This window comes from Danio rerio, chromosome 8, assembly GCF_052040795.2.
Source record: "Danio rerio strain M-AB ecotype USA chromosome 8, GRCz13ab, whole genome shotgun sequence".
Taxonomy (NCBI): domain Eukaryota; kingdom Metazoa; phylum Chordata; class Actinopteri; order Cypriniformes; family Danionidae; genus Danio; species Danio rerio.
The window spans coordinates 45882501-45908182 of record NC_141028.1 but is presented as its reverse complement, the minus strand read 5'-3'; the positions used below and the strand labels follow the sequence as shown (position 1 = coordinate 45908182).

The 25682-nt window shown below is 36.7% G+C and overlaps 2 protein-coding genes across 2 annotated transcripts; one reads left to right on the top strand and one right to left on the bottom strand.

Moving 5' to 3' along the window:
* The first annotated feature begins 391 nt into the window (after positions 1 to 391).
* On the top strand, positions 392 to 23625 carry anapc5 (anaphase promoting complex subunit 5). The gene is given in 17 exon segments (NM_199622.2): positions 392 to 822; positions 2360 to 2439; positions 3011 to 3114; positions 3969 to 4191; positions 5516 to 5579; positions 5672 to 5773; positions 6224 to 6414; positions 6566 to 6647; positions 7369 to 7461; positions 8687 to 8868; positions 9109 to 9244; positions 13153 to 13227; positions 13313 to 13434; positions 13518 to 13625; positions 16499 to 16646; positions 23060 to 23222; positions 23305 to 23625. Coding segments are annotated over 17 exon segments (2286 nt in total). The 5' UTR covers positions 392 to 621; the 3' UTR covers positions 23517 to 23625.
* On the bottom strand, positions 20573 to 21292 carry LOC147842814 (uncharacterized). The gene is made up of 2 exons (XM_087265284.2): positions 21152 to 21292; positions 20573 to 21092 (listed from the first exon to the last, which is right to left on the bottom strand). Exons 1-2 carry the CDS (start codon positions 21206 to 21208, stop codon positions 20706 to 20708), a joined length of 444 nt encoding a protein of 147 aa, XP_087121410.1. The 5' UTR covers positions 21209 to 21292; the 3' UTR covers positions 20573 to 20705.
* Positions 23626 to 25682: the final 2057 nt, after the last annotated feature.

Here is a 25682-nt window from a genome sequence, read left to right as displayed (position 1 = left end):
GGTTGGAAAAAAGTGAAGTAAGTAAGATGTGCTAAATATATGTGAAAATATTATTAGAAATTAATGTGTATCATCACCTATCACCAGCGTCCACAACAATCGATTTATCAGCGCTCTGCTGAGTGGAGTGCAAGAATAAATTGTTCAATTGAGTCGGATCTTTACGATGAATCTCCCGAAAAGGTTTATAAAGCAGACTTGATATTAATCCTCACTGCACAGAGTGATTCTCCTGAGTGAAGTCCTTTTAATAGTCTTTGTTCTCACTAAACCGAGAATCCTCCTTTTACTCACGAGACTCGACACGATCCATGTTACCAGCTCAGCGAGTCAGCGACTCGCTGTAAGAGTAGTTCACAAGAACCGATTCTATCTATATGTCTGCGCTCTGCACTGTGTCCTGAAACGTAAACGGAACTGGAGGGTAGTTTGAAGAAACGTCGCCGCCAGCTCTTTAGCAAATGTTAACATGGTCAATATGAACAACGTATTAAACACAGTGGATATTACTTTAGTTTCCTTACGGAAGAAAGGTGTCAGATCACCGTGACCGCATTTAAAACACTGTTATTTTTTGACGCTGCTGCAATCGTAATACTTCACGTGGGAATATAAAAAGCAATGGCCAGTGTGCACGAAAGCTTGTATTTCAATCCCATGATGACAAATGGTGTTGTTCATGCCAACATCTTCGGGATAAAGGATTGGGTCACTCCATACAAGATCGCAGTTTTAGCTTTACTATATGAAATGTCCACAACCAAACCAATGGCCCTTCTAGACAGAAGACGACTAAACAAACTCATCCTGCCTTTACAACAGGTTTGTACTTATTGTTTTGAAAAAGAATGACACTTTAGCAGATCTTTAAAAAGGGCTATTGTTGCTAAAATTGTGCTAAAAAAATAACTACACTGGAATAAAAGGTCCAAGTAAATGTTATGTTTACATTTTTGGTAATTATTTCCTTGCTAACTAAAATTAAAGAAATTGTTTAAAAAGTTAACATTTCTATGCAGAATTAACTACTTTATTTGTATGTATTTAAAAAAGAATAGTAAGTTAAAAAAACTTTAAATATAATAATTTTATTGTAATATTTTAACATTTAGAATAGGACTGCACGATATTATAAAAATCTGACATTGTAATACTTTGTATTTCTGTAATATAAGCATTGCAATATCTAGATAATTTCTCCAGATAACTTGAATAGCTCATTTTGGGATTTAGTTTGTTAATTTTAGATTGACTGGGATGATTCTGTAGAGGAGTAAGTAGTGCATCAAGCATACAAGCATTGATAAATACAATAGAGCAGATATAAAGTGCTTTATGGTTTTCAGGCTAGTCAAACAGTTTTTAGGTACAGAAATCTGAAAAAAAAAAATTAAATAAAAATATTGTTTAGATTGTTCAATATAGTATTTTTATTAAAGTTACAAACATCATGTTCCTGATTGCTTTAAACTCTCTTAGGGGTTAAAATGTGCAAATGATAAACCTTTACTTCAATAAAGCTAAACTCTGCAGTAATTTCACAAATCTCAAGTATTTTGAACTGTGTATATATATATATATATATATATATATATATATATATATATATATATATAAAACTACTATATGATCCCTACTCAATATTGCAGATCCTGCGATGTGTGCGGAACTGCTCATTGCGATCGATGCAGAATCAATATATTGTGCAGCCCTTCTTTAGGAAGTATCCTGTTTATTTATTTCTTGGCAAAAAATAACGGCAATCAAATAATTTACAAAACATACCCACCAAAAGTAGAATTGTTTGATGACATATTCAAATGCATACATTAACAGACAAATCTCTGCAAATTTAGATTGAAGGATCACAGTTAAGTCCCAAAATATTAAACAGTTGTCATTATCTGTATACTTTGCCATAATTTCTATAAAACCACCAGGTTTTACCCATTTGTTGGCAATATATATTTTTTTTTATAATCAATCAAATATTTGTAAACAAATTACAATTTTTAATTTTGTTTACAAAACAAATTTGCTGAATGACAATGGAAAAGCAACTCCTTTGTTGTTCTAATATTTTCAAAAAAGTTATTTTTATTTATTTATTTATTTTTGGTGTTTAATTCGATTCTTGCATTCAATATCCTTATTTGTGTGTAAAATCACTTGTTTTTTTTGTTTTATTTCATCCGACTACATCATGCTTTGTCTTATATTTTACACATGCAAATATTGCCCTGTTTACATGTCATATTTGTAGTTCCAAATGTGAGATATTTAATGAGTATTAAATGTACTGACAAGCATTTATGTTTAAACTTATTTTGCACGTTAATTTTTTGTTCTTGATGAACAGGGACCAGATCTGACGCTGGAGCAGTTCCTGAAGATAGTGGAGGAGTGCTGTCTCCGCATGGTCAATGCTGTTAAACTCAGGTGAATACAGTGCCTTATTTTTTCAGTGCTCAGCATATATAAGTACACCCCTCACAAATCTCTCTTTTAAATTCATATTTTTTAATAGGAAGCTCTACAATATTGTATTTGTGCATATACATTAGATTAGTCAGTACTGAAGCAAAATCTAGAGCTTATCTAACAAAATAACTTACGATAATGGTCCAAAAACTAGACCACCTAAATTTATATCTTATAGAAAAATATTAAATACAAATTTCAAAAGAGGAAAAATCAAGAGAAGCAAAAAAAAAAAAAAGTTTAATTTTGTAGATTGTATTTTATTTTTTTGCGATATTTAGCTTGAATTTAATTGCATTATCTTTCAATTTCTAAATTTGTGTGCTGACTAAAATATTATTTTAATAAATATATATGTTTAATAAATCTGTTTTGTTTAAATGCACCAAAATACGTTGCCTATATTCACAGAGAAATGGGAAATATTCATTTTCTAAATGGGGTGTACTCAATCATGCTGAGCATTGTATAAAACCATTCTTTCTTTGCTCAGAAAGTTGAAGTATTAATGGTTGCCTTCTGTTTTCAGGTTGTTTTTAATGGCTGATGGAGAGTTGCAGGACATGGAGCACTTCTTTACTATTCTGCCCAGTGCTTTCAGTGACTCGGAGCCATTCAAAACAAGTGTTGTCGGTATGAATATGTTTCTTGCCAAGCCATAACCTCAGTTCCTATTAATTATGGACCTAGTAAATGTTTAAGGTATAAGATTCATAAAAAAACCCAAAGTGAAGTCTTGTTTAAATTTATGTTTAAAGACGTTTGTCATATTGTGTCTGAAAGAAATAAAAAACTTTACAGTTGAAATCCAGACAATATATGATGAGTTCAGATGCAAAAACCTCTAAGAGCCATTTGAAATGGTCCTGTTTATGTTCAGTTATTTCACTTTAATGACAGTAAAATAAACATATTCATTGGCATAAATGTAAAAATACTTTACACAAACTCCTGAGTTTGATAAAAATGCTCATTTTAGAGGAGAATTTTAGATGTCACTTAGTCTTTCGCATCCGAACTCTTCATGTTAACAGTTTTATGAAGGAAGCATCTGTGAGGTAATATGTAAGGTAAAATTTTTAAAAAGAGCATTTTCAAAGGGATAGTTGACCTCTTACTCTTCACTCAAACAGTTTTAAAGTGATAAAAACAAACATCCACACAAATCAAGCAGTTTAATCCATGTCTTTTGAAGAGAATCAATTACCTTATAGTAAAAAAAATTATATTCACATTTACAGATTTATCAGGCAATCTAATCACCTCCATATTAGTTTGCTCTGCAAGAAAAAAAAAATTATTGATTTATACAGAAACTCAAAATGCGTGTTGTAAAATTCATGAACACGATTAGTTTTCACATGTCAAGCAAGCATTATCGAGCTTCTCTGACCACATATGACAAATGTTAGCTAATAAATGTTCTATGGTCAGGGTGTTTGATCGTTGTTTTGTAAAGCTTTCCTTGTGAATTTTTCCATCATCAGGTCTGTTCATGCGTCAGATGCTGCTTGCCTACAATAAACTGTCCTTCAGTCAGGTGTATAAGCTGTATAAGTCTCTGCAGCAGTTCTGCCATCGTGGAAATCAGCCTGAATTGTCTGCTTTACCTGCCGAAGACATGGAGCTGACGAGTAACGAAGACCCTAGTGCTGACCACATAGACAAAGATGAGCTGGACACGCCGTCTCTACACCAGTCTGAACTGAGGTCAGAGATGCCAACTCATTTATCAATGGAGTCCAGGCTATATTAAAGGGGAAGTTTGCCCAATAATAAATATTTTGTTGTTAATTTACTCATCAAGACATTAAAAGTAGTTGAAATTGAGGTACTTATGTGGTCAATATCTATGAAACTTAGATTTAGTGAATCAGTGAAATGTCAATTTGTTTTGTCTCCTTTATTATTATTATTATTTTGACTCTATGAATCATCTAGAACATTTTAATATTTTATGTTCAATTAAAGAAGAAAAAACAAGTCACCTACATCTTGCAAGGCCTGAAGTTGCTTAATATAACAGCAAATGTTTATTTTTGGGTAAAATATCTCTTAAACCCCTTAATTTGAGTTAATTTGGAGTCAGTTTGACCCACATATTTTATAGCACTGTTTTAACTATTTGTTTCTGCTTAATTTTGTAACCATTTCTCAATTAGAGCATACAATGTTTTGAGATAGCCATGTTTTGGTTGTATCCTTGGTTTAAATTAAATTTTAAAAATCAGCAAATGGAAGAAAAAAAGAAAATCTTTGATGTACAGTAGCTTGTCATATTTAAAAAATAACACATTGTTAATATAACAATATTGTTAATAACAATATTAAATACCTAATAACTAATGTGATTTATTGGGACTCATAGGTTTGGTTTCATAGACAGAGGCTAGATTAACTCATGATTAGGACCTAGTTCAGTTAAGAAATTTAAGTTACTTTTTGTTTAATAACCATGGCTTAGTCAAAAAAAACTTACTGGTATTCTTCTTGAGACAAGACATTGGCATTTTACAGTATGTCAGAGCAAGGTTTTTCTTTTGAGGTGCGCAAAATTAACTTAATCCTCAAAAAGGTTGGTAAAACTGTCATTCCTTTTCAGCTAATTTTTTCAGTCACAAACAACAGTTTAGATGAATTTTCAAATCATACTTTTTTAAGCTAGGCTATTTTAGCTTTTAAGCTATGCTATTTTAGCTCAGTAAACTTCCAATTTGCTGCTTATTCATGGTTATTAATTAGTTGGGTTTATGTATTGAGTAGAATTAGGGATGTAGATTAAGATCATGCAGATTATGCTTTATAAGTACAGATAAAAAGCCAATATCTTAATAATAGACAGGTAAATCAACACTAGTTAATAGTGATAATTGCTACTTACACCAAAGTGTTATCAAATATTTTTTTCCTCATGCGTTTTGACTAGTTTCTACTGTGGGCAAGTTGCATAGAAACCAATAAGAGATTAATTTAAGCCCCTCACAGTCAGTTATTAAAGTGTAATGAGACTTGAGTGTTCTTTTTCTGTTTCTAGCAGATCTGAAGAGAGTCAAGGCCCTTTATCTCAGAAACAAGCAGAATACTTCCTTGCAAGACAGGTTTGTTATAACGAAAGAAAGTTTGGCTTTCAAAAACACAGTTGTCCATGTTCACGCTTTCCCCGTTTGATTTCCACCTTGTTTTTTTTTAGGCATACCTTCTGAAGAATGATGAAAACAAGGCCATGTCTCCAGCTAAGCTACAGGACGAACTCAACAACATCCTCAAGTTTAATCCTGACTTTGCTGAAGCTGTAAGATGAAGTTCTTCCTTTATTTAAACATATCCTCAATGTCTTAGAGTTAAACTGTTGAGTTTTACCATTTTGGAATCTATTCTGTGTTCCCCATACCTACCTGGGAGTACTTTTAGCTTAGCTTAGCATAAATCTTTAAATTTGTATTTGGTATTAGCATCTTGCTCAAAAATATTAAAAAAAAAATTTTGTCAGTCTCAGTACACTATGTAACTACATAGCAACATTATCGAAACCCTTTTTTAATTTCAGCTTGATGTTGTGTATCTAATCCAATTTATGCTAAGCTAAGCTAAAATTGCCCCTGTCAGACCAGAAGATTAGCTGAATGCATTAAAAAAGGGTAAAGCTGAACTGTTTAACTGTAGGGGAGTTGTAAAATTAGCCCATTTTAAAAAATTTTAATGTTTCTTTAATATAACTGAGCATCTCTCTGTCTCTCCACAGCATTACCTCAGCTATCTGAACAGCTTGCGAGTGCAGGATATCTACATCTCCACTCACAGCCTCCTGCACTATTTTGACCGCCTCATTCTCTCTGGTGCAGAGGGGAAGAGCAATGGAGATGAAGGCTACGGACGCAGTTTGCGATACGCTGTCCTCAATCTGGCAACCTTGCACTGTCGTTTCGGACACTAGTGCGTATTATTTGTGTTTAGAGTACAGCAATATGATAAGAGCATTTTATTTTATTTATGTTCAAAACAAAGGGAGCATCCAGATTTTCAGCTTCTGTTTCTTGTTGTGTTATGACTGCAACGACTTTCTGTGATTGTGTTTGTGCTGCAGTCATCAGGCTGATTTGGCTCTGCAGGAAGCGATCCGCATTGCACAGGAAGCAAACGACCATGTTTGTCTTCAACATTGTCTGGTAGGAAGACCTTATCTGTTCTCTATCATAAATATATGAATTAGGGATGCACCAGTAAACTGCATTATTTAAATAATCATGCGATTATTTTCATGGCCAAAATAAAAAAACAACACTTTTATATAAAATTATATTTATTAATTGTAGTTAAAATTCAATATTTATAGAGTTGTCCCGAGTAAATTTTAATACAAGTTAATGTGCTGTAATCTGACAAATATCTATAAGAAAAAATATATAAGCTTTTGCTGTGATTAATTTTATTAATTAATATTGTATAATGTTAAGAAACTAGTTCTAGGATTTTGCAAGTCCAAATTGTTCTTGAGATCAAAAAAGGTCAATTTGACAAGATTTAGGTGTATTTTCCCAGCAAAATACAACAACAACAACAACAACAACAACAACAACAATAATAATAATAATAATAATATTAATAAATAATGGCATTATGTTACTCATTTTAGGCTGCAGATATTTAAAATAAAATGTCTCACAGAAATGTATTTGTGAAAATTGTCAATTTTTAAATGTATTGTTTATTATGTCTATTGTGCACCAATTATAATGAACAATATAAAAACGTTATAATTTTGGCATTTTGCTGTAGTTATTAAATTATTAGTAGTATTATGAATATGTAAAAGGTAAATCAAGAACAATTAACTATTCACTACTGGCTTATAATGAAATACACTTTTTTTTTCTCGCTGTATTTTAGAGTTGGCTCTACACTCTGGAACAGATGAGAGGATCTGATAGTGTGGTGTTAACTGAAGATTCAGTGAAAATTGCAGCACACTTTTGTCTCCCTGTAAGTAAATATTAAAATGCAAACATTAAACACTTGTTTTGCATTGTTTTATTTTCTTTTAATCTGTGAACATTAGGGGTGTAACAATATTGTGAATACCGTCATACCGCAATAGTAATTTTTTCAATATTACCGTAGGCGCATGACTCAATAAATCTATATTTCTGAGAAATGTTTGCTTAGGCGAATAAAGCGAATGGGAGGTATCGGGAACTACAATTACCATCAGCCTAGGCGTGGCCATCATCCTTTGCGGTCTGTTGTCACTACAGATCCAGTAATGCGGAAATGGAGTGTGTTGCTAGTAGAGGGGAAGAAAAAGAGGTGGAAATGATCAAACCTAAAGTGGGTTTTAAATCGGATGTGTGGAAGCATTTCGGTTTCTTTCTAAAAAGATACAAAAAAGGAGAAAAGGTGACAGACGAAGAAAAAAACAATATGCAGGCACTGCCAGACTGTGGTGAAATATAAGTCGGGGAATACGACTAAAAACAGTCATGGGGACTGCAGAACACAGCACACTAGTTAGATTAATGCAGATCATTGACTTGTACCGCAAAGAGACCTCAATCTCACTCATGGCTTGTCCTCTCAAGTGGTGGAAAGACAATGCACAACGTTACCCACTGCTGTCAACCTTGGATAAATCATATCTCTCTGTCCCAGAAACCTCAGTCCCAAATGAGAGGGTTTTTTTTCTGTTGCAGGGGACATGCCCAGAGATCCCAGCTTTTACCAGATTATAGTTATATGATAATTTTGCTTAAAAAAAACCATCTCTATCTTAGTGAGTGAGTGATTAAATGTTGAATGTGATGAGTTTTCAACAATAGTAAAGTGAAACTATTTTTTTATATGGTTTAATAGTTTTTGTTATTAAAATTTAAAAAATTTAAGTTTCTGTTTCGAAACTTACAGATAGATGGCTAATTTATATGTCATTGATATGTTCAGTGCTAAGGTAAATAAACACTTTTGGCACTTTCGAGTCTTTTCATTCGTTTTGTTTTTCCTGTAAATTATTCAATAAATACCGTACCGTGCCATTCATACCGAGGTATTATCGCACCTTGAAATTCTGATATCGTTACATCCCTAGTGAACATGAAACAAGGTGACAATTTTAAATGGTATTGTGTAGATTGGATTAGTGTCCTGCTTTAAAATATTTTGCAATTGATTTATATTATGGAAAAAAATTGAAGCTCCCTATTGTGTTTTGCAGTATTTGGCGTCTCTGGGCATTCAATCATTGGTCCAGCAGGGAGCAAAACAGGGAATGCCAGCAAACAAGCTGCTGGACGCCCTGCGAGGAACCGACATCATGCACTGGAAGCAAAGCCTCTCCGAGCTGATAGAAATCAGCTTGGCGCAAACCACATCCATATGGAGGATGTATGGCAAAAGGTCAGATTACACACACTCTGTAAACCTTCAATTAATTAGATGTTTACAAAAATTATTAAATTAAATATAAGCATTGTGAAATGATATTTCTTACTGTTTTACATTTTCTGTCATATATAATGACTTTTAATTGAATACACGGGTTCGCTCCTTCCCTTCACACTGAAATTAGCAACACAGCTAAAACAATTTTTCATGAGGATTTTGCTGATTTTGATTTATTTATTTGTTTGTTTGTAGCACTATGGCACAGCAGCAGGCTCAGCTCTTGTTGAATATGAACAGTCTGGAGCCGGTTAACTTCAGTGTGCAGCAGAACAACACTGAGGCCTTTGCTGTTGCTCTCTGCCATCTAGCAGAACTTCACGCTGAGCAGGTACACAACCAGTGCAATGCATGAACTGCTTAAATTTCATATCTCCTTTGTTAAATCATACATAAGCTGTGTGTCCACCGAAGTGTTTTTGCGCTGCTGAAATTCCCAATAGTATTTGGATGCAGACTCGGATTTGCAAGCTGAGACTGCATATCTCAGGCTTGCAATGTCAGACACGATGCACTCAATGGAGCTAGTGACGCACTGTGAGGTGTAGAGTTAAAGGGTTGCCATTAAAATGCATTGCATGCAGCTCACCTTGCAAATGCATCAAGTCTGCATCTAGATCCCTCTTGAAATTCCAGCTTAGGTTTTTTTTTCTTTTTCTTGTTGTCGATAGAAGTGCCACATTTTTTAAAGATGAGGTTGCATTATGAGGCACTGAGTATGCATTGACATTGCTTTGACAGTTGAAAAACCACTCACATCTGATGGATTCACACCCTTAGCATGTCCTAATTCTGTCAAATTAAGGTTTTGTTACCACCTGATGTTAAGATGTGTTTCTGATCACATGGGCGACCTAATATTGGTGTAAACAAGGTCTTAAACGTTCAGTTTTTCCAGTTTTGACCACACCAATAGGTCTAAACTTATTTGACCAAGTTGCTTTAGTAGACAACAATAGAACAGTAATCATAGATATTAGCTGCTTCCTAAATGGCACACTATGCACTCATGCACTATGCACTTACACACTCAACAGCATAGTACATGTATGTAGTGTCGTCCCAAATGGAGCACTTATGTTTTTTTACTCAGCAGAAATTCAAACCGTTTCCCTGATGATGTTTGACGGTTGCCAAATCAGTGAAATAAATGACAAAACTATCAAATAATACCTGCCATGAGTGTACCCGCATTCACCATCAGGAGGTGCTATAATCACTCTCATAGGAGAATTTTGCTTTCACCATCCAAAATAAATAAAGTAATCCAATATGTGCGCCAGATAGCTCCGCCCCTTCCAGTATGTGTGTAAACCTGCAGTCGTTGAGTGCGTGAAGTGTACAACATTTCACACTTAATTTTACCGGCTGAATTAGTGCATCATCCGGGTAATTAAAGTGCACTTATTATTTTTAGAGTTTTCAGTGTAAACACACTGCTTACACTATTTATACTACAAAATGGCGTAGAATTGTGCATAAGTATGCGATTTGGATGCACCTACTGCCTTTTGAGCATTCACACAGCTTTGCAGAGCAAGCCATAAGAGCAGCTTCAATCAGGCTGTCTCAAACCTTGGTATAATGAATTGCATTTTTGGTGAGAGACTGCACTGAATGCAGGGCATAACAACTGCAGTCAGCATAGGAGAGACATGCAAAGCAAAATCTGCTAAATCAGCTATGATAAGAGGTTCAAATTAAAGTGAAATCAGTCAGAAATCAGACAGAATTTACTTGCTGCAATGAATACAGGGCAAACATGAAAAGAACTGGAAATTGAGAGCTGTGCAGAGTAAAATCTGAGTTCAGCAGCATAACAATACAAGCAGCATAAATAGCGAACTGCTCAATGAAAGCTCTTTAACTGCCAAGCATAGTACATTCAATAGGCCTTACTGTGTAAACTCGTATGTGAAAAGGGCATTTTAATACTGGTTAATACCAGATTTTGAACATCTTTCATTCAGTTTTTGCTGATAAAACAAAACAAAAACTGCACTATATGTATCAACGACCAGGTTAACAGTGAGCAATTCCTTTTCTAACACGACTCCAGTCATAGGCCTGTTTAGGTGCCATTTACACCAGTGTGTTTTTATTACGCTTAAGTTTAGTGACTTTAGGGTGTCTGCAGGGTCTTAAAAAGTTAATAAACCAATTATGAGAAAATTAAGGCCCCTAAAAGGTATTAAAAAGCCTTTATCGTGTATTTATGAGGTCTTAAATTTTGTTCAAGCGTTATCCAAAGTGTTTATCTCCAAAAAAGATTTATTTTTTTCCTTCTAATATTAACAACGGCGTGCTCAATCTTTGCGATTGGTTCGAGCCAGGGCACGTCTGGCCAAGCTTCTCCGTCCGGGTGATATCACGGAATTTGTGACAAACGCAGGTAGGTGATGTGACGCTTTTCACATGTAGAGAAACCATAGAGCGAAACAGACAACAAAATGGGAAATTGTAAGTTTGCGTACACCTGGTCGGAGAAAGATGAGTTTAAAACGTGGCTTTCTGTTGCATGGTTGTGCTCCACTGATTTATTTAACTACAACTGTTCATTAACAACTGTTTATTAAAGGTGCAGTAGATGATTGTCTTCAGAAACGTTTTTTGTTGTGCTGTATGAAAGTCTCTTCACAGTCCAATAGTAATGATTAAAGTAAATGATCTAAATGTGTTTATATGTATTTTTATATTCTGGATTAGGCATAAAACTAAAAAATGTTCATCCAATTAAACATTATCGGGCTGACATCTCTCATAATTCCGATAAGTAGCGGTCTCTGTTCGCGCAGATCCACCATTCACGTGCCTGCATGAGGGTCGCATGTTCACATGCACATGAGACAATCGGTGTAAATTGTCTCCGGTGTACAGATGCGGTGAAATCAAATGTTGAATTGAAACTTTTGAAAATCCTGAATCAATATTGTAGTTAGTTTTGCACGCTGGAGGAAGGATGACACCATGACGAGTAATGTTCTATTTTAAAACTATTTTAGTCAGGCTAAGCTTATGTTAGATTGTGTTGAGTTATGAATAGCTTATATGCACAAATGTGTTGTTTAGCCACTGAAATCTCCTAGTGAAAGATTGATGTGACTATTTTTAGTTTTATAAATTTATAAATTTTATACCTTTGACAGCATCGATAATGCAGACTTGTAAATAGCGCTATTCCACCTAACCTGCTTTATTGAGCTGAAGTTTCTTTAATATTCACATTGGCTCATTTTTTAACAAAGACAGCCTCCTGATACTGTTTACCATGCTATGCTGAATATTCGCTCTGCAATAGCATGTAAATGTATCTTAGTAATAAATGCAATTCCTGCATGCCGCTGGCCAAACACTAACTAACTGTTACATTTCTAACTGGGGAATAACATGAACTAGTGGGTTGTCTGCTGTTGTGAGGCGGTGCATGCGTTCGCGATTTCAGGAGGCGTGGCTTTGAATCACAGTCCCTCCCTGCCGTCCAAAAATAATATTATTAAGCAGTTAGCATTTTGGCAGATCACCTACTGCTCCTTTAAGCTAAATGTTTGATATTGATTAGAACTTGAAGTGGCGATGAGGTTCTTAAATATTCTGAGAAGCTTTTAAAAAGTCTTAAATTATTTTTAGGATTTCTGCATGTACCTTGGACTTGTGCCTTGCCATCCACACTACTTTACGAACTTTGACCTGTGAAAACAGAGCATTTTGAAAACGCATAAGGCCTCATTTTGGTTTGGAAATGCTAGTTTTCCCGTTTCAGAATAGACAGACTGAAGTGTAAACTTTTGACAATGGAAGTGCAGCTATTCTGACTGGTCTTCTTTACTATTGCATATCAATCCCTGATTTGTCAGGCCCCTCTCATTTGACCATTACACAACTGATCGACCAGGGGTGTCCAAACATGGTCCTAGAGGCCTGTGTCCTGGAGAGTTTAGCTCCAACCCTAATCAAACGCACCTGAACAAGCTAATTAAGCTCTTACAAGACATACTAGAAACCTCCTCGCAGGTGTGTTGTTGCAAGTTGGACTAAACTCTGCAGGACACCGGCCCTCCAGAACTGAGTTTGGTCATCCCTGCGATAGACTGCATGTATGGATGCCGGCAAAATATAAATGAAGACACTTTAGTGTAAATGCAGCCTCAGATGTAGAATCAACAACAAGAATCAACTAGTTATCTTCCAAAATGTGTTAAATACAATTTTTTTTTTTGACCAAATGTCTTTTTTTTTCAGGGCCTTTATCCAGTCGTGACTGATATCATGAAACATTTGAAGCAGCAGTTTCCACCTCACACTCAACATGCCAAAGTAAACCCGTTACACACAATATAGCTCATATTAAGCACAAATCAGCAGCAGATCCAATTAAACTATGATTTTTTTTTTTAAACAGCTCTGGATGCTGTGTGATCTGAAAATTCAGTTTGAGAAGGCAATGAATGATGGGAAATACCACTTGGCTGAACCCCATGTCACAGCTATCACTGCCTTAAACAGCACTGAGGGAATGTACAGGTAGGCAACTGCACCTACCAATTTTTAATTTTTTTTAGTGAAATAACCTGCAGAAGTAACTGTTAATGTGCTTGTCTGTGCAGAAAAGCCCAGTTATTGAAAGCTTTGAATCAAACGTCTGAAGCTTCTAAGATTCTCCAGCAGCTTCAGCAGCAGTGCGAGAAGAGCAAGAACACACAGATGAGCATCAGGTGAGAGTTTATGACAAGTCTGTGATTATACACTGATGAAAAGTAACCCTAAAGAAATAATACAAGTTGAACCTGGTGCACACAAAATAGTCCCGAAGTTTTGAAATAAGAAAGCTCAAAGTCTGTCTAGGTTATGCCAGTAGTTCAAGTTTTTATTTGCCTTGTCAACTTTTTCACTGGTCACTCTCCTAAAAACAATAAATATATAAAAGAAATAAAATGCATATTATTTGCGTTATTTGATGTGTTCATTTCTGACAAATAAGCTTCATTGTCTAAACATTTTTATATGCCAATTATATTTCATTATTCTTAACTCCAGTGTCTGTATTACTGGAAAAAAAACCCTGGCTGCATCCGAAACCGCCTACTATTCAGTAGGTACTGCATCTGAATTTAAACGTACTACTCAGCCATTAGAAAAGTACTTCTATACAGTATGATTGTGAAAAGTATGAATGGAATTCAGACGTACTGCATCTGTCATTTTGTCATGGTCACGTGACCTACCTGTGTCAATTGCGTCGCTTTACTTCCATTCATGAATTCGCTCGCGGGGCATCATGGGATAGCGCAGCTTGCATGGGATGCGCACTCCAGAATCTCGCCGGAAGTAGTAAGTCATCTGGGTACTTTATGCATACTGATTTTCTCGGACATACTACTCAGCTTGCATACTGTTTTTAGCATACTGTATGGTATGGAAGTATGCGGTTTCGGACGCAGCCCCTGACTACCTTTATAAATAGTGTTTTTAAGCTGCATTTGTTATTTAATTACTGTTCATTTGTCTGATTATTTGTAATATCTGTGCTGTAGCTTGTAATTTTTTTAGGGATCTTATTTTATTTGAACATGTTTAGAAAAAGGAACTTAATAATCATCTGTAAAATAGCAGTGCACTCCTTATTTTATAGATATTATTTGTTGTTGAATTAACGTCAAAGACAGAATCTGAGACACAATTTTTAAAGATTCGCCTATTCTAAAGTGTGAAAACAGGGACTCTGCATGTATTCTTAATTAAGTTATTTCATGTCTTATTGACACTTTAATTATGTAAAATTGCTGTATTGTTCAAACTGGCTAGACTTAAAGACATAGTTCACCCAAAAATGAAAATGAATTACTCACCCCCCATCCTCTTCCATGTTGTTTTAAACCCCTGAATCCTTCATTTGTCTTCAGAACACAAATTAAGATATTTCAAATGAAATCTGAGATCTTCCTCATCCTCCATAGACAGCAAAGTTCAAGAAGTCCAAAAACAATAGTTCAAAACAGACCAAATGCCTTTTGTGGTTTAATTGAAATAAAATCTAGCAACGAGATAATATTTGTGCGCACATAAAAAAAATGTAAAAACAACTTCATTCAACCATTTTTTCTCAGTGTCAATATAAGGCACGTGTTCATGCATGGACATGCATTTGATATATTACCTCCTCAGTTGCGTCAGTACTTTGTTTTAAACAAGAAGTTGCACTCGGGCATCCAGGGTGTATGTCACTGCACAGTGCTCAAAAATAAGCACAATATACTGACACTGAAATAATATGTATTTATTGTTACTAATTCATTTATTTAATTTAATATTTAAATTTTTGTCTGGAGATAAATGAAGGTCTCAGAGGTTTGGAGTGCTCATGCTCAACTGAGCCTGGTTTCTCTCAAGTTTTTTTTGCCCTTTCACTTTTGTTAATTGGTGAATGTTGTTTCTCGCCACTTTTGCCACTGGTTTGCTTGGTTTAGGACTTGTGGAGCTGCGCATCGATGGAAATGCTCTTCAGTGTTTGTACTTTCAGCAGTGAAATTTAAACCACACTGAACTGAACTAAATTAAACTAAATCCTGAAAACTAAACTGACAGTTTCAATTTACTGGAACTTCTATGTTAAGCTGCTTTAGCTATGTTTCCATCCACCTATTTTTATGCGCATTTTGCACATGCGCATAAAATAATGGTTGATAGAAACGTCGTGATGCGCATACATTTTTAAAATGCGCATAAAAAACATATGCGAATAACGGAGTGGGATAAACTTTTTATTCGATAGATCCGCTTAAACTACCATGGAAACACTTTTACCGCACAAATTCCAGTATGTGCATTAAAAAAGGTCATGTGATTTTGTTATAAGAGATCATGTGATGATGAAAATGTGTGCGAATGGATAAACCAGCAGACTGAGCACACTGTAAATCATCTGAAATGTTGTTTTGGTCAATCTAAAATGCCTTACTTTTTCAGTATTGGTGTTATTATATTATTAATGACCTCCAGAATCAAGAGCGTCTGTGCTCCACGTCTGACACCTTTAAACACCACCAGACATTCACTGCATGTCAGGATTGCCTTCTGAGGCGCAAGTAATTAATTAGATGAAGAAAAGATTCACTCAGCTTCTCCTACTGCAGCAAATTCAGTTTTTTTTGTTGATATCTGGCACCAGTTAATCAGGAAGTGGCGATTTTGTTTGCTTTGACTCGTTGGATGGAAACGCTGCTTTATTTACACGTCTTTTATGTGACAATCCATCATTCTCTTTTCTTTTGATGGAAACATTGTAAAAGCACTATAGAAATAAAGATAAATTTAAAAAAGAATGACATAAGTGTAATTAATAACCTTTTTGTTTTCATTTTTAAGTAAACTAACCCCTAACTAATATGTGCAGATGACACATATGGATGATTACCCAGCAATGCCCTGATTGGGCCAGTGACATCCATCAACTATTCCAAATGTCATGCTTTCAAGTCCATATTGTCAATCTTTGTAAACTGTTTGGAAACTACTGAAATATATTTGAAATCTTGATCCTGCACTGTTCACTGGTCTGTACTGAACTCTTGAGTGTGTTTGTGTTCAGGGTGATGCTGGCCTCTGCTGAACTCCACTGGGACTCGTCTGGCTTTGCGACAGCTCTGCCTTTACTGTTACAGGCTCTAGCTCTTTCACGACAACACAACCTCCAGAGCTTGACCTCAGAGACGCTCTTACACCTGGCATTTACACAGGTACGCCAACATACACCAACACTAGGGGCCTCGTATCAATGCTCCGTACGCACAAAAACTTTGAGTATAAAAGGTTTCCACACCATGCAGTTGACCAGCCAAACATTAAAGTGCAATTTGCAGCGATCGCAGGTTCTGCGCCATCTGAACAGGAATTTGCATACGTGAATCAGAAACATTTCCATTGAATAAATAAAATATGATGCTCAAATGCGCTTAACATATTACACACACTTATTAATGATGCCTACTTGTCTTCCTCGTGATGAAGAGTAGGCAAAATCTGACATGTAGTGAGGGGAAAAAAGAATGAATTAATCAGACGCTGGTTCATGGTTGCTAGAATCAAAACATGTTGCCGTGCGCTTTACAAGCTATTCCACTCACGCTGCCGTTTACCGCTTTTTTTAGTTCTGTTGTCTCTGTCAATCAAACGGTGATGGGTGGGAATTACTCAACTAGCTCATTCCAACAAGGTGTGCTATTTGCACTTATTCAATTAAATTCAATTCAGCTTTATTTGTATAGCGCTTTTACAATGTAGATTGTGTCAAAGCAGCTTCACATAAATGGTCATAGTAACTGGAACAGTGTGGTTCAGGTTTTAGTGTTTAAGTTCAGTTCAGTTCAGTTTAGCTCAGTTCAGTGTAATTTAATCATTAATGAGAGTTCAAACACTGAAGAGCCAATTCATCGATGCGTAGCTCTACCAATCCTGAACCATGCGAGGCAGTGGCGACAGCGGAGAGGGAAAAAAAACTTCACCTGATGGGAGTGAAGAAAAAAAACCTTGAGGGAACCAGACTCAGTTGGGCACGACCATTTTAATTTCTCCGCTGGCCAAAAGTCTTGTGCAGAGCTTCATTCGCCGAGGTTTAGGATCCAACGCTGGTCTTGAATCCAATCAGTAACTCCGCATAAACTGAGGACCTCGGGATGAGTATCCCCAGGTGAAAATAGAGAATAAAGAGAATAATTAGCGTAGCTGCTGTTCATCGTGTATATAAGCAAGATGCAGAAGCCTGTGTGGAACCCGCTATGTGATGCATTGAGTGTATGCTTTACTAAACAGATAGGTCTTTAATCTAGTTTTGAACTGGGAGAGTGTGTCTAAGCCTCGGACGATATCAGGAAGGCTATTCCAGAGTGTAGGAGCCATGAAAGAGAAGGCTCGACCTCCTTTACTTGATTTTGCTATTCTAGGTACTACCAGAAGCCCTGAATTTTGAGATCTTAAAGAGCGAGTTGGTTTGTAGCGAGACAGAAGGTTGGTTAGATAAACAGGAGCTAGATTATTTAGAGCTTTATAGGTGAGAAGTAATATTTTAAATTCAATACGAAACTTAACAGGCAGCCAGTGTAAGTAGGACAAAATTGGGGTTATATGATCATATTTTCTAGACCTGGTCAGAACTCTGGCTGCTGCATTTTGTACTAATTGAAGTTTGTTAATAGAGGATGCCTGGCAGCCAGCAAATAGAGCATTACAGTAATCCAGTCTCGAAGTCATAAAAGCATGGACTAGCTTTTCTGCATCTGAGATGGATAGCATATTTCGTAATTTAGCGATATTTCTCAGATGAAAGAAGGCAGTTTTTGTGACATGGGATATATGGTTTTTAAAAGTTAGATTGCTGTCTAATATGACACCCAAATCTTTTAAAGTAGAGCTAAAGCTAACTTTGTATCCCTCTAATTGTAAATTGAGTTGCGAGATCTGCTGTGTGCGAGATTTAGGCCCAATAAGTAATAATTCTGTTTTGTCGGAGTTTAAGAGAAGACAATTGTTGGTCATCCAGTCTTTGATGTCTATCATACACTCAGTTAGTTTAGAAAGTTCAGACGTCTCGTCAGGTTTAGTTGAAATATATAATTGAGTATCATCTGCATAGCAGTGAAAGCTGATCCCATGTCTTCTAATAATGTCTCCCAGAGGTAGCATGTAAATTGTAAATAGTAAAGGGCCTAAAACTGATCCTTGAGGCACCCCATACTTTACTGGGCTGACTTGTGAAGGCTGTCCATTAATATTCACAAACTGGTAGCGGTCAGTTAAGTATGACTTAAACCATTGTAGAGCCTGTCCCTGGACACCTGTAGACTTTAAGCGATTTATGAGGATATTGTGGTCAATGGTATCAAATGCCGCACTAAGATCGAGTAAAACTAATAGCGAGACGCACCCTCGGTCAGCAGCTAAGAGTAAATCATTGGTTATTTTCACTAAGGCGGTTTCTGTACTGTGGTGAGCCCTGAAACCTGACTAAAACACTTCAAAAATATTGTTAGTCTGCAGAAAAGAGAATAATTGAGTGGAAACAACTTTATCTAGTATTTTAGACATAAATGGAAGATTTGAAATAGGCCTATAGTTAGCTAAGTTGTTGGTGTCTAGTTGCGGTTTCTTAATAATAGGCTTAATAACAGCTAGCTTGTAAGAGTTTGGAACATGGCCTTTAGATAAAGAAGAGTTGATAATGTTAAGAAGAGGTTCTCCTATAGCAGGTAGCAGCTCTTTCAGTAATTTTGTTGGAATTGAGTCCAGCATACACGTAGCTGGTTTAGAGCTATTTATAATTTTCACTAACTCTTCATGTTCTATGATTTTGAAGCAGTGTAGGTTATTACTATGATTCAATGAAATATTTACAGGATTTGGAGTATAAGCCGGTGCAGAAAGTTTGGCATCTCCTATTTTCTGTCTAAACTCTAAAGCCTTCTATTTTATTACTGAAAAAATTCATGAAGTCATCACTACTAATTTGCGGTGGAGTAGTTTGTTCCAAGGATGACCGATTATTAGCTAATTTAGAGATGGTGTTAAATAAAAATCTAGGATTGTTATGATTATTTTCTATCAGTTTGCGCAGGTGCTCGGTCCTGGCAGATTTTAGAGCCCTCCTGTAGCTGGACATACTGTCTTTGTACGCAATTCTAAAGACCTCTAAATTAGTTTTTTTCCATTTACGTTCCAGGGCGCGGGTTGCTGTTTTGAGCGCACGAGTATGACTATTATACCATGGTATAGTTTTAATCTCTCTAACCTTTTTTAATTTGATGGGTGCCACAGTATTTAGTATGCTAGTAAACATGGCATCCATACTGCTGGTTACTACATCAAGATCATTTGAGTTTGCGGGTGCATTACGAAATAGAGAGAGATCAGGTAAGTTATTTATAAATTCATCTTTAGTTGACGGAACAATAGTTCTACTAGGGCGGAGTATTGGAGCGGGTTTGCTGATTTCAGGTAAACACAGCTTATATAGTAAGAGGTAGTGATCTGTAATATCATCACTTTGTGGTATAATGTCTACGTCAATAACCTCGATTCCATAAGATAGAATTAGATCTAATGTATGCTTTAAGCGATGTATCATTAGCGTCATCTATGTGGATGTTAAAGTCACCTACAATTAGCATTTTATCAGTTTTGACTAGTAAGTCAGAAATAAAATCAGAAAATTCTTTTAGAAATTTGACATAGGGTCCTGGGGGTCTATATATGGTGATTAAAGCGAGAGATAACATAGGTTTTTGCATAGTATCTGGAAGCTGAACATTAAGCGATAATACTTCAAAGGAGCTAAACATAAGTCCGTTTCTCTGTTTAATATTAAGGAAATCACTAAAGATTGATGCAACTCCACCACCACGACCAGTTTGACGAGCCTCATGTTTATATAAGAATCCTGGAGGAGTTGCTTCATTTAAGCTAATATAGTCATTTTGTTTTAGCCAGGTTTCAGTGAGACAGAGTGCATTAAGATTGTTTTCTGTTATTATTTCATTAATGATAAGTGCTTTAGGTGCAAGTGACCTGATGTTTAGGAGACCAAGTTTTACGAAATTTGTATTTTCACTTTCAACTGGTTTTTCTGGTTTGATTCTTACTAGATTTTTTCTGGAGCACACAGTACGTTTATTTCTTAATCTATTAATACGAGGAACAGACACAGTCTCTATAGGATTTGCCAGATAAGCGTTACTGATGTTTAAGTGGGGTGAACAAGAGTCTAGGTGGCTATAATGTGAATTTTGTGAATTTTTACCTGCTAGTCAGATGGTGCGAAGTAATCTGGAGATGTTGTCCGAGAGGAGTTCAGCTCCGGCTCGACTGGGGTGCAGGCCGTCAGGACGGAAGAGCCTAGGACGCTCCCAGAAAAGATTCCAGTTATTAGCAAAGAGCAATTTCTGTTCTTTACACCATGTTATTAGCCATTCATTCAGAGCTAAAAGTCTACTGAACCTTTCATTTCCTCTGCGGTAGGTAGGAAGCGGCCCAGAAACGATGATCTGCGTGGCGGGCGAGGTGCGTCGAACCGTCTCGATCAGGCTCCTGAAGTCCTTCTTCAGGATCTCCGACTGCCGGAGCCCGGTGTCGTTTGTCCCCACGTGGAGGACAACGGCACCAGGGCTCTCGGCAGCGCCCAGGATGGTTGGAATCTGTGTAGAAATATTTCTCACACGGGCACCAGGAAAGCAGAAAGTACGTACTTTATTACCTTTTGAGGAAGCGGCACGGACGTGACGAACGATCGAGTCACCGATGATGGCCACATCGGGACCCGACTCGCGGAGAGGGGAGAAGCGGTTCTCCGTGGAGATCTCGAACACGGGAGGAGACGTTCTGCCCCGAGATCTGGGAAGCAACTTCCCAGGCGCCGTGGTAGCCGGGTGTCGGCGTGAACGACGCCTGGCTGAGCCGCGCCCCGGGTGCGCTAGGCCTGGACAGAGAAGGACGCGGGGTTGAGGTAGAGGGAATGATGTGGTTGTAATTTCCACATACCTTAGATGATTAGACGGCCTTAGCATTAGGTACAACAAGCAGTTGTTCCCGTAGCCGCGACCGTCTCACCAGAAGCGACCGGATCTGGGACTCCACTTCTTCCAGCTCCAGCTCCAACGCCTCCATCGATGCTTCTCCTGCACACAAGGACAGAGACGGAAGCGACATTTTACGGGGTAAAGAGCAAAGCCAGTAAGTCAAAAGTGTATGGTAAAAGAGGTCGGTAGCTTTAGCTGACCAGCGGCGGTAGCAGGCTAAAGCTACAAACAACAGGCGGATGCTCGAGGGACAGACCGTTTTTAAAGCAGTTTTGTTTGTATAAATGTATTAAGGGTTTGGTCACCCTAAGTAGGAGAGACAAATACTTAGCGAATGAGGAAGAATTTTATGATTAAGATTTAAATTGCGAGTAAATAGCAAGTCCAAACTTCAAGCACACGCAGTATGTGACCGAACAGACTTAGCCACTTAGCCTAAGTAGACACTACAAAATTGTACACCTTTACATCAGGCCATTAATTTTTTATTTCACTCACAGTGCAATGTTCAGACCCCACTGGGTTAACTGCATCAGCTAAACTCTCCCACTCTGTTTTTTTTTTTTTTTTTGTTATTAATTCTGGTGGACAAACTTTCAAATAACACAGTTTTTCTCCGGTCTACCTCCGAAAGGAGCACCTCCATTTCACATTCTGTTCAAAGTCTCTTTTTTTCTTGCTTTTGCCTTTGCTTTTTTATTTGGTTTTGCGAAAATAGAGACATTACGCTCGTGCACGTGCGCTCAGTTTCACAGTAATTCGGATGTACAAAGAGAATGTGCATGGGATTCTGCGTACGCAGTGTTTCATACATCTCAATTTTTTACTGCGTTCGCACATTTACTGCTCTGAGCGTACGCAATGTTTTAGTATGATTTCAATGCAACTCTTCGTACATGAGGCCAAATGACACTTCTCATAAAGAGTTGGGTGTAACCCCGGTGTCCTGGCCAAATTCCTTCCATCGGCTCTCACTTATCATGGCCTCCCAATCATCCCCATCCACCAAATTGGCTCTATCACTGTTTCTCCACTTCACCTATAGCTGGTGTGTGGTGAGCGCACTGGCGCTGTTGTTCTGTGGCTGCCGTCGCATCATCCAAGTGGATGCTCCATGTAAGGCTTGAAGCTTACGCTGCTATTCTGAACCAATAGTCGGAAAAAGAAAGCAGTTGAACGATGGCGTGTTTAAGTCAATTATTTATCTGACTCCATTGTAATTAATCAGACTAAATTAAAGTTGTTATCATCATTGATAAAGAGAAAGAATCTCAACACCTTAAAGCATGCAAAGTTGTTTATTAAGTTACATGTTTAAATATACAGACAATAGAATGAAACAAACTAACATACTGTATAAAGAAATTAGCTGTAACATATACACTGCCGAGCAACAAAGACAGTGAAACTTGCGCATATGAGGCTATGCTATGCGGGAGACGCAGAGTAAAAGCCATTCTTGCAAATGTTATCTACCCATGCCTAATCTCTTTACAGCAATTTACCGGTAATTTTCCTGAAAAGAATGTACATTATGTGTGACAGGGACTAATGAGTATAAAAACAAATGTGATCTGTCTTCATAGTTGATGTTGGGGATCTCCGAGCAGGCTCTTGGTCTGGTGCAGGATGTGCTGGAGTCAGTTTTGGCTCACGGCTCTTTGATGGACAAAGGCAGAGCTCTACTGCTGGCCGCTCGCTGTCAGATGGCTTCAGCAGGAGCTGCTGCACAGGAACACAGACTATCTGGTACTGCCTCCTGTTCGGAGCACATGTCACTCTGTTAATTTCACACTTCATTTGTTTAAGTGATCTTTTTTTTCTCCTGCAGCTGTGGAATTAGCCGTGCACACACTTGATGAGGCAGCGGTGTATTTCTCTCGCCTTGACTGTAAAGAGCGCATGAGAGACATTTATTACCTACAAGCTCGCCTGCATCAGACTCTCGGCAACATCTCTCAACGCAACAGATGTGCCATGCTCTTCCGCCTGCTGGATCAGGAGCTGCCATCATCCCGGATGACTGTGGTCAATCGACTTTAGAAAACATCAGCTGCTGCTTTTAATAAATGACAACAGAAAACTCTGTGTCCAGTACTTTGTGGACGCTCAAAATAAATGTCATTTTCTCTGTGATAAACTAATCTGTGACTTTTTTTTGTTTGTGTTTTGTCTAAGTGTATTCATGTGCCATAATTGACCTGTTAGAATTTTGTGCTGGTTTATATGTATCCAGCTACTTCTTAACACATTCCTGCCTTAAGTGAAACTATCTACTCCACCCTTTTACCCACATCTTTTTGTAAACAGATAGCAAAGCGGCTAACAATGATGCTCTTCCTTTCTTTGCACAGTGAACCACACATGAATTAATTATTATTATACCAGATATTCTGTTTCATCTTTTAAGATGTTGATTTAAAAGTTTTAATATATTTGCAGATTTTCAATTATATTTATTAGTAATTGGTATAATTTTTTTTTCCCTATTGGAAAACCCCAGCTAAAACAGCCTTGATTTTGCTGCCTCAAAGAGGGACAGGGCAGCAGCAGCTCATTAGCATTTAAAGAGACATGAAGCAAAACGGCTTACTCCACTGAGGGGTTTTTGACAGGGTAAAAATGGTGTTCAATTAACCAATCATATCAGTTTGTAAAATGGGCATTCAATGTCACGCCAAAGGAAATTTCTTGGTAAATTTAGTATAAAGATCCCCAATAATGTTTAATGCCAACACTAACAAAGTGATAATCCAACCATATTTATTAGTTTTCTTGCGTTCAGTTAAAAAAAAAAGTCACTAGCATTTTAAAAACCACTTACTGCATAAATTGAAAAAATATATATATATTTTCTGCATTTACTCATTCACTAACTTTTAACTTGTTCCAAACCTGTTTGACTTTCTTCTGTTGAACACAAAAGAGATTTAATGAAGATTGAAACCTGTCATCAATGGCGGTTCTAGTTTAAATGGCACCCTGGACGAAACCCCAAGCATCCCCCTTCCCCATTCCCCAAGAAATAAAGACACTATACGGATGACTTTATATACATTTAAAATATTTAAATATATATTTTCAATATATACATTTCAAATATTTATTATGAATACTTTTAAATATGTTCATTTATTTTCAATAAATGTAACAATTTAATGTTATTATTATTATTATTAAGCAAGTTTATTTATATAGCACATTTCAAACACATTGGCAATTCAAAGTGCTTTACATAAACAGGAATAAAAAAGAAAAGTGTAAGAAAATAAAAACAAATGATAAAAATGAATAAAAATAATAAAAACAGAAAACCGGTTATAAAAGAATGAAAAAGAAGAGAAAAACATAATAGTGCGGTCTGTCAGACGCAGCACAGTGCTCATTCAGTAAAGGCACAGCTAAACAGATGTGTTTTCAGTCTTGATTTGAATGTGCCTAATGTTGGAGCACATCTGATCATTTCTGGAAGCCGATTCCAGCAGCGGCGGGCATAGTTGCTGAAAGCTGATTCACCCTGCTTTGACTGAACTCTTGGAACTTCTAGTTTATATGATCCTAAAGATCTGAGTGATCTGTTAGGTTTGTTTTCAGTGAGCAAATCTGTAATGTATTGAGGTCCTAGGCCGTTTAGTGATTTATAAACCAGTAATAATACTTTAAAATCTATTCTGAATGTAACTGGGAGCCAGTGTAAAGACCTGAGGACAGGTGTGATGTGCTCTGATTTCCTGGTTCTGGTCAGAATCCGTTCTGGATGAGCTGCAAAGGTCTGACTGCCTTTTTGGGAAGCCCTGTGAGGAGGCCGTTACAGTAATCCACCCTGCTGCTCATAAAAGCATGAACAAGTTTCTCTAAGTCTTCACTTGAAACAAAGCATCTGATTCTTGCAATGTTTTTGAGATGACAGTATGTCGATTTACTAACTGCTTTGACATGACTATTGAAACTAAGATCTGACTCCAGAGTCACACCAAGATTCTTGACCCTATTTTTTTGTTGTTTGACCTTTAGTGCCAAGGTACGCATTCACCTCGAGAACCTCATGTCTGTTCCCAAATGCAATCACTTCAGTTTTTTCTTTGTTTAACTGAAGAAAGTTTTGGCACATCCAATTTTATACTTTAACATCCAAACTATACATTATAATAATATATATAGTATTATTATTACTATTATTATTATTATTATTATTATACAGCTATTATT

What these genes read in the sequence shown, in the direction of transcription:
- LOC147842814 (XM_087265284.2), bottom strand. Translation starts at nt 21,208, where the DNA reads ATGTGGCCATCATCGGTGACTCGATCGTTCGTCACGTCCGTGCCGCTT. An exon ending in CCGTGCCGCTTCCTCAAAAG is followed by an intron (nt 21,093 to 21,151) that starts GTAATAAAGTAC and finishes ATTTCTACACAG; the next exon opens with ATTCCAACCATCCTGGGCGC.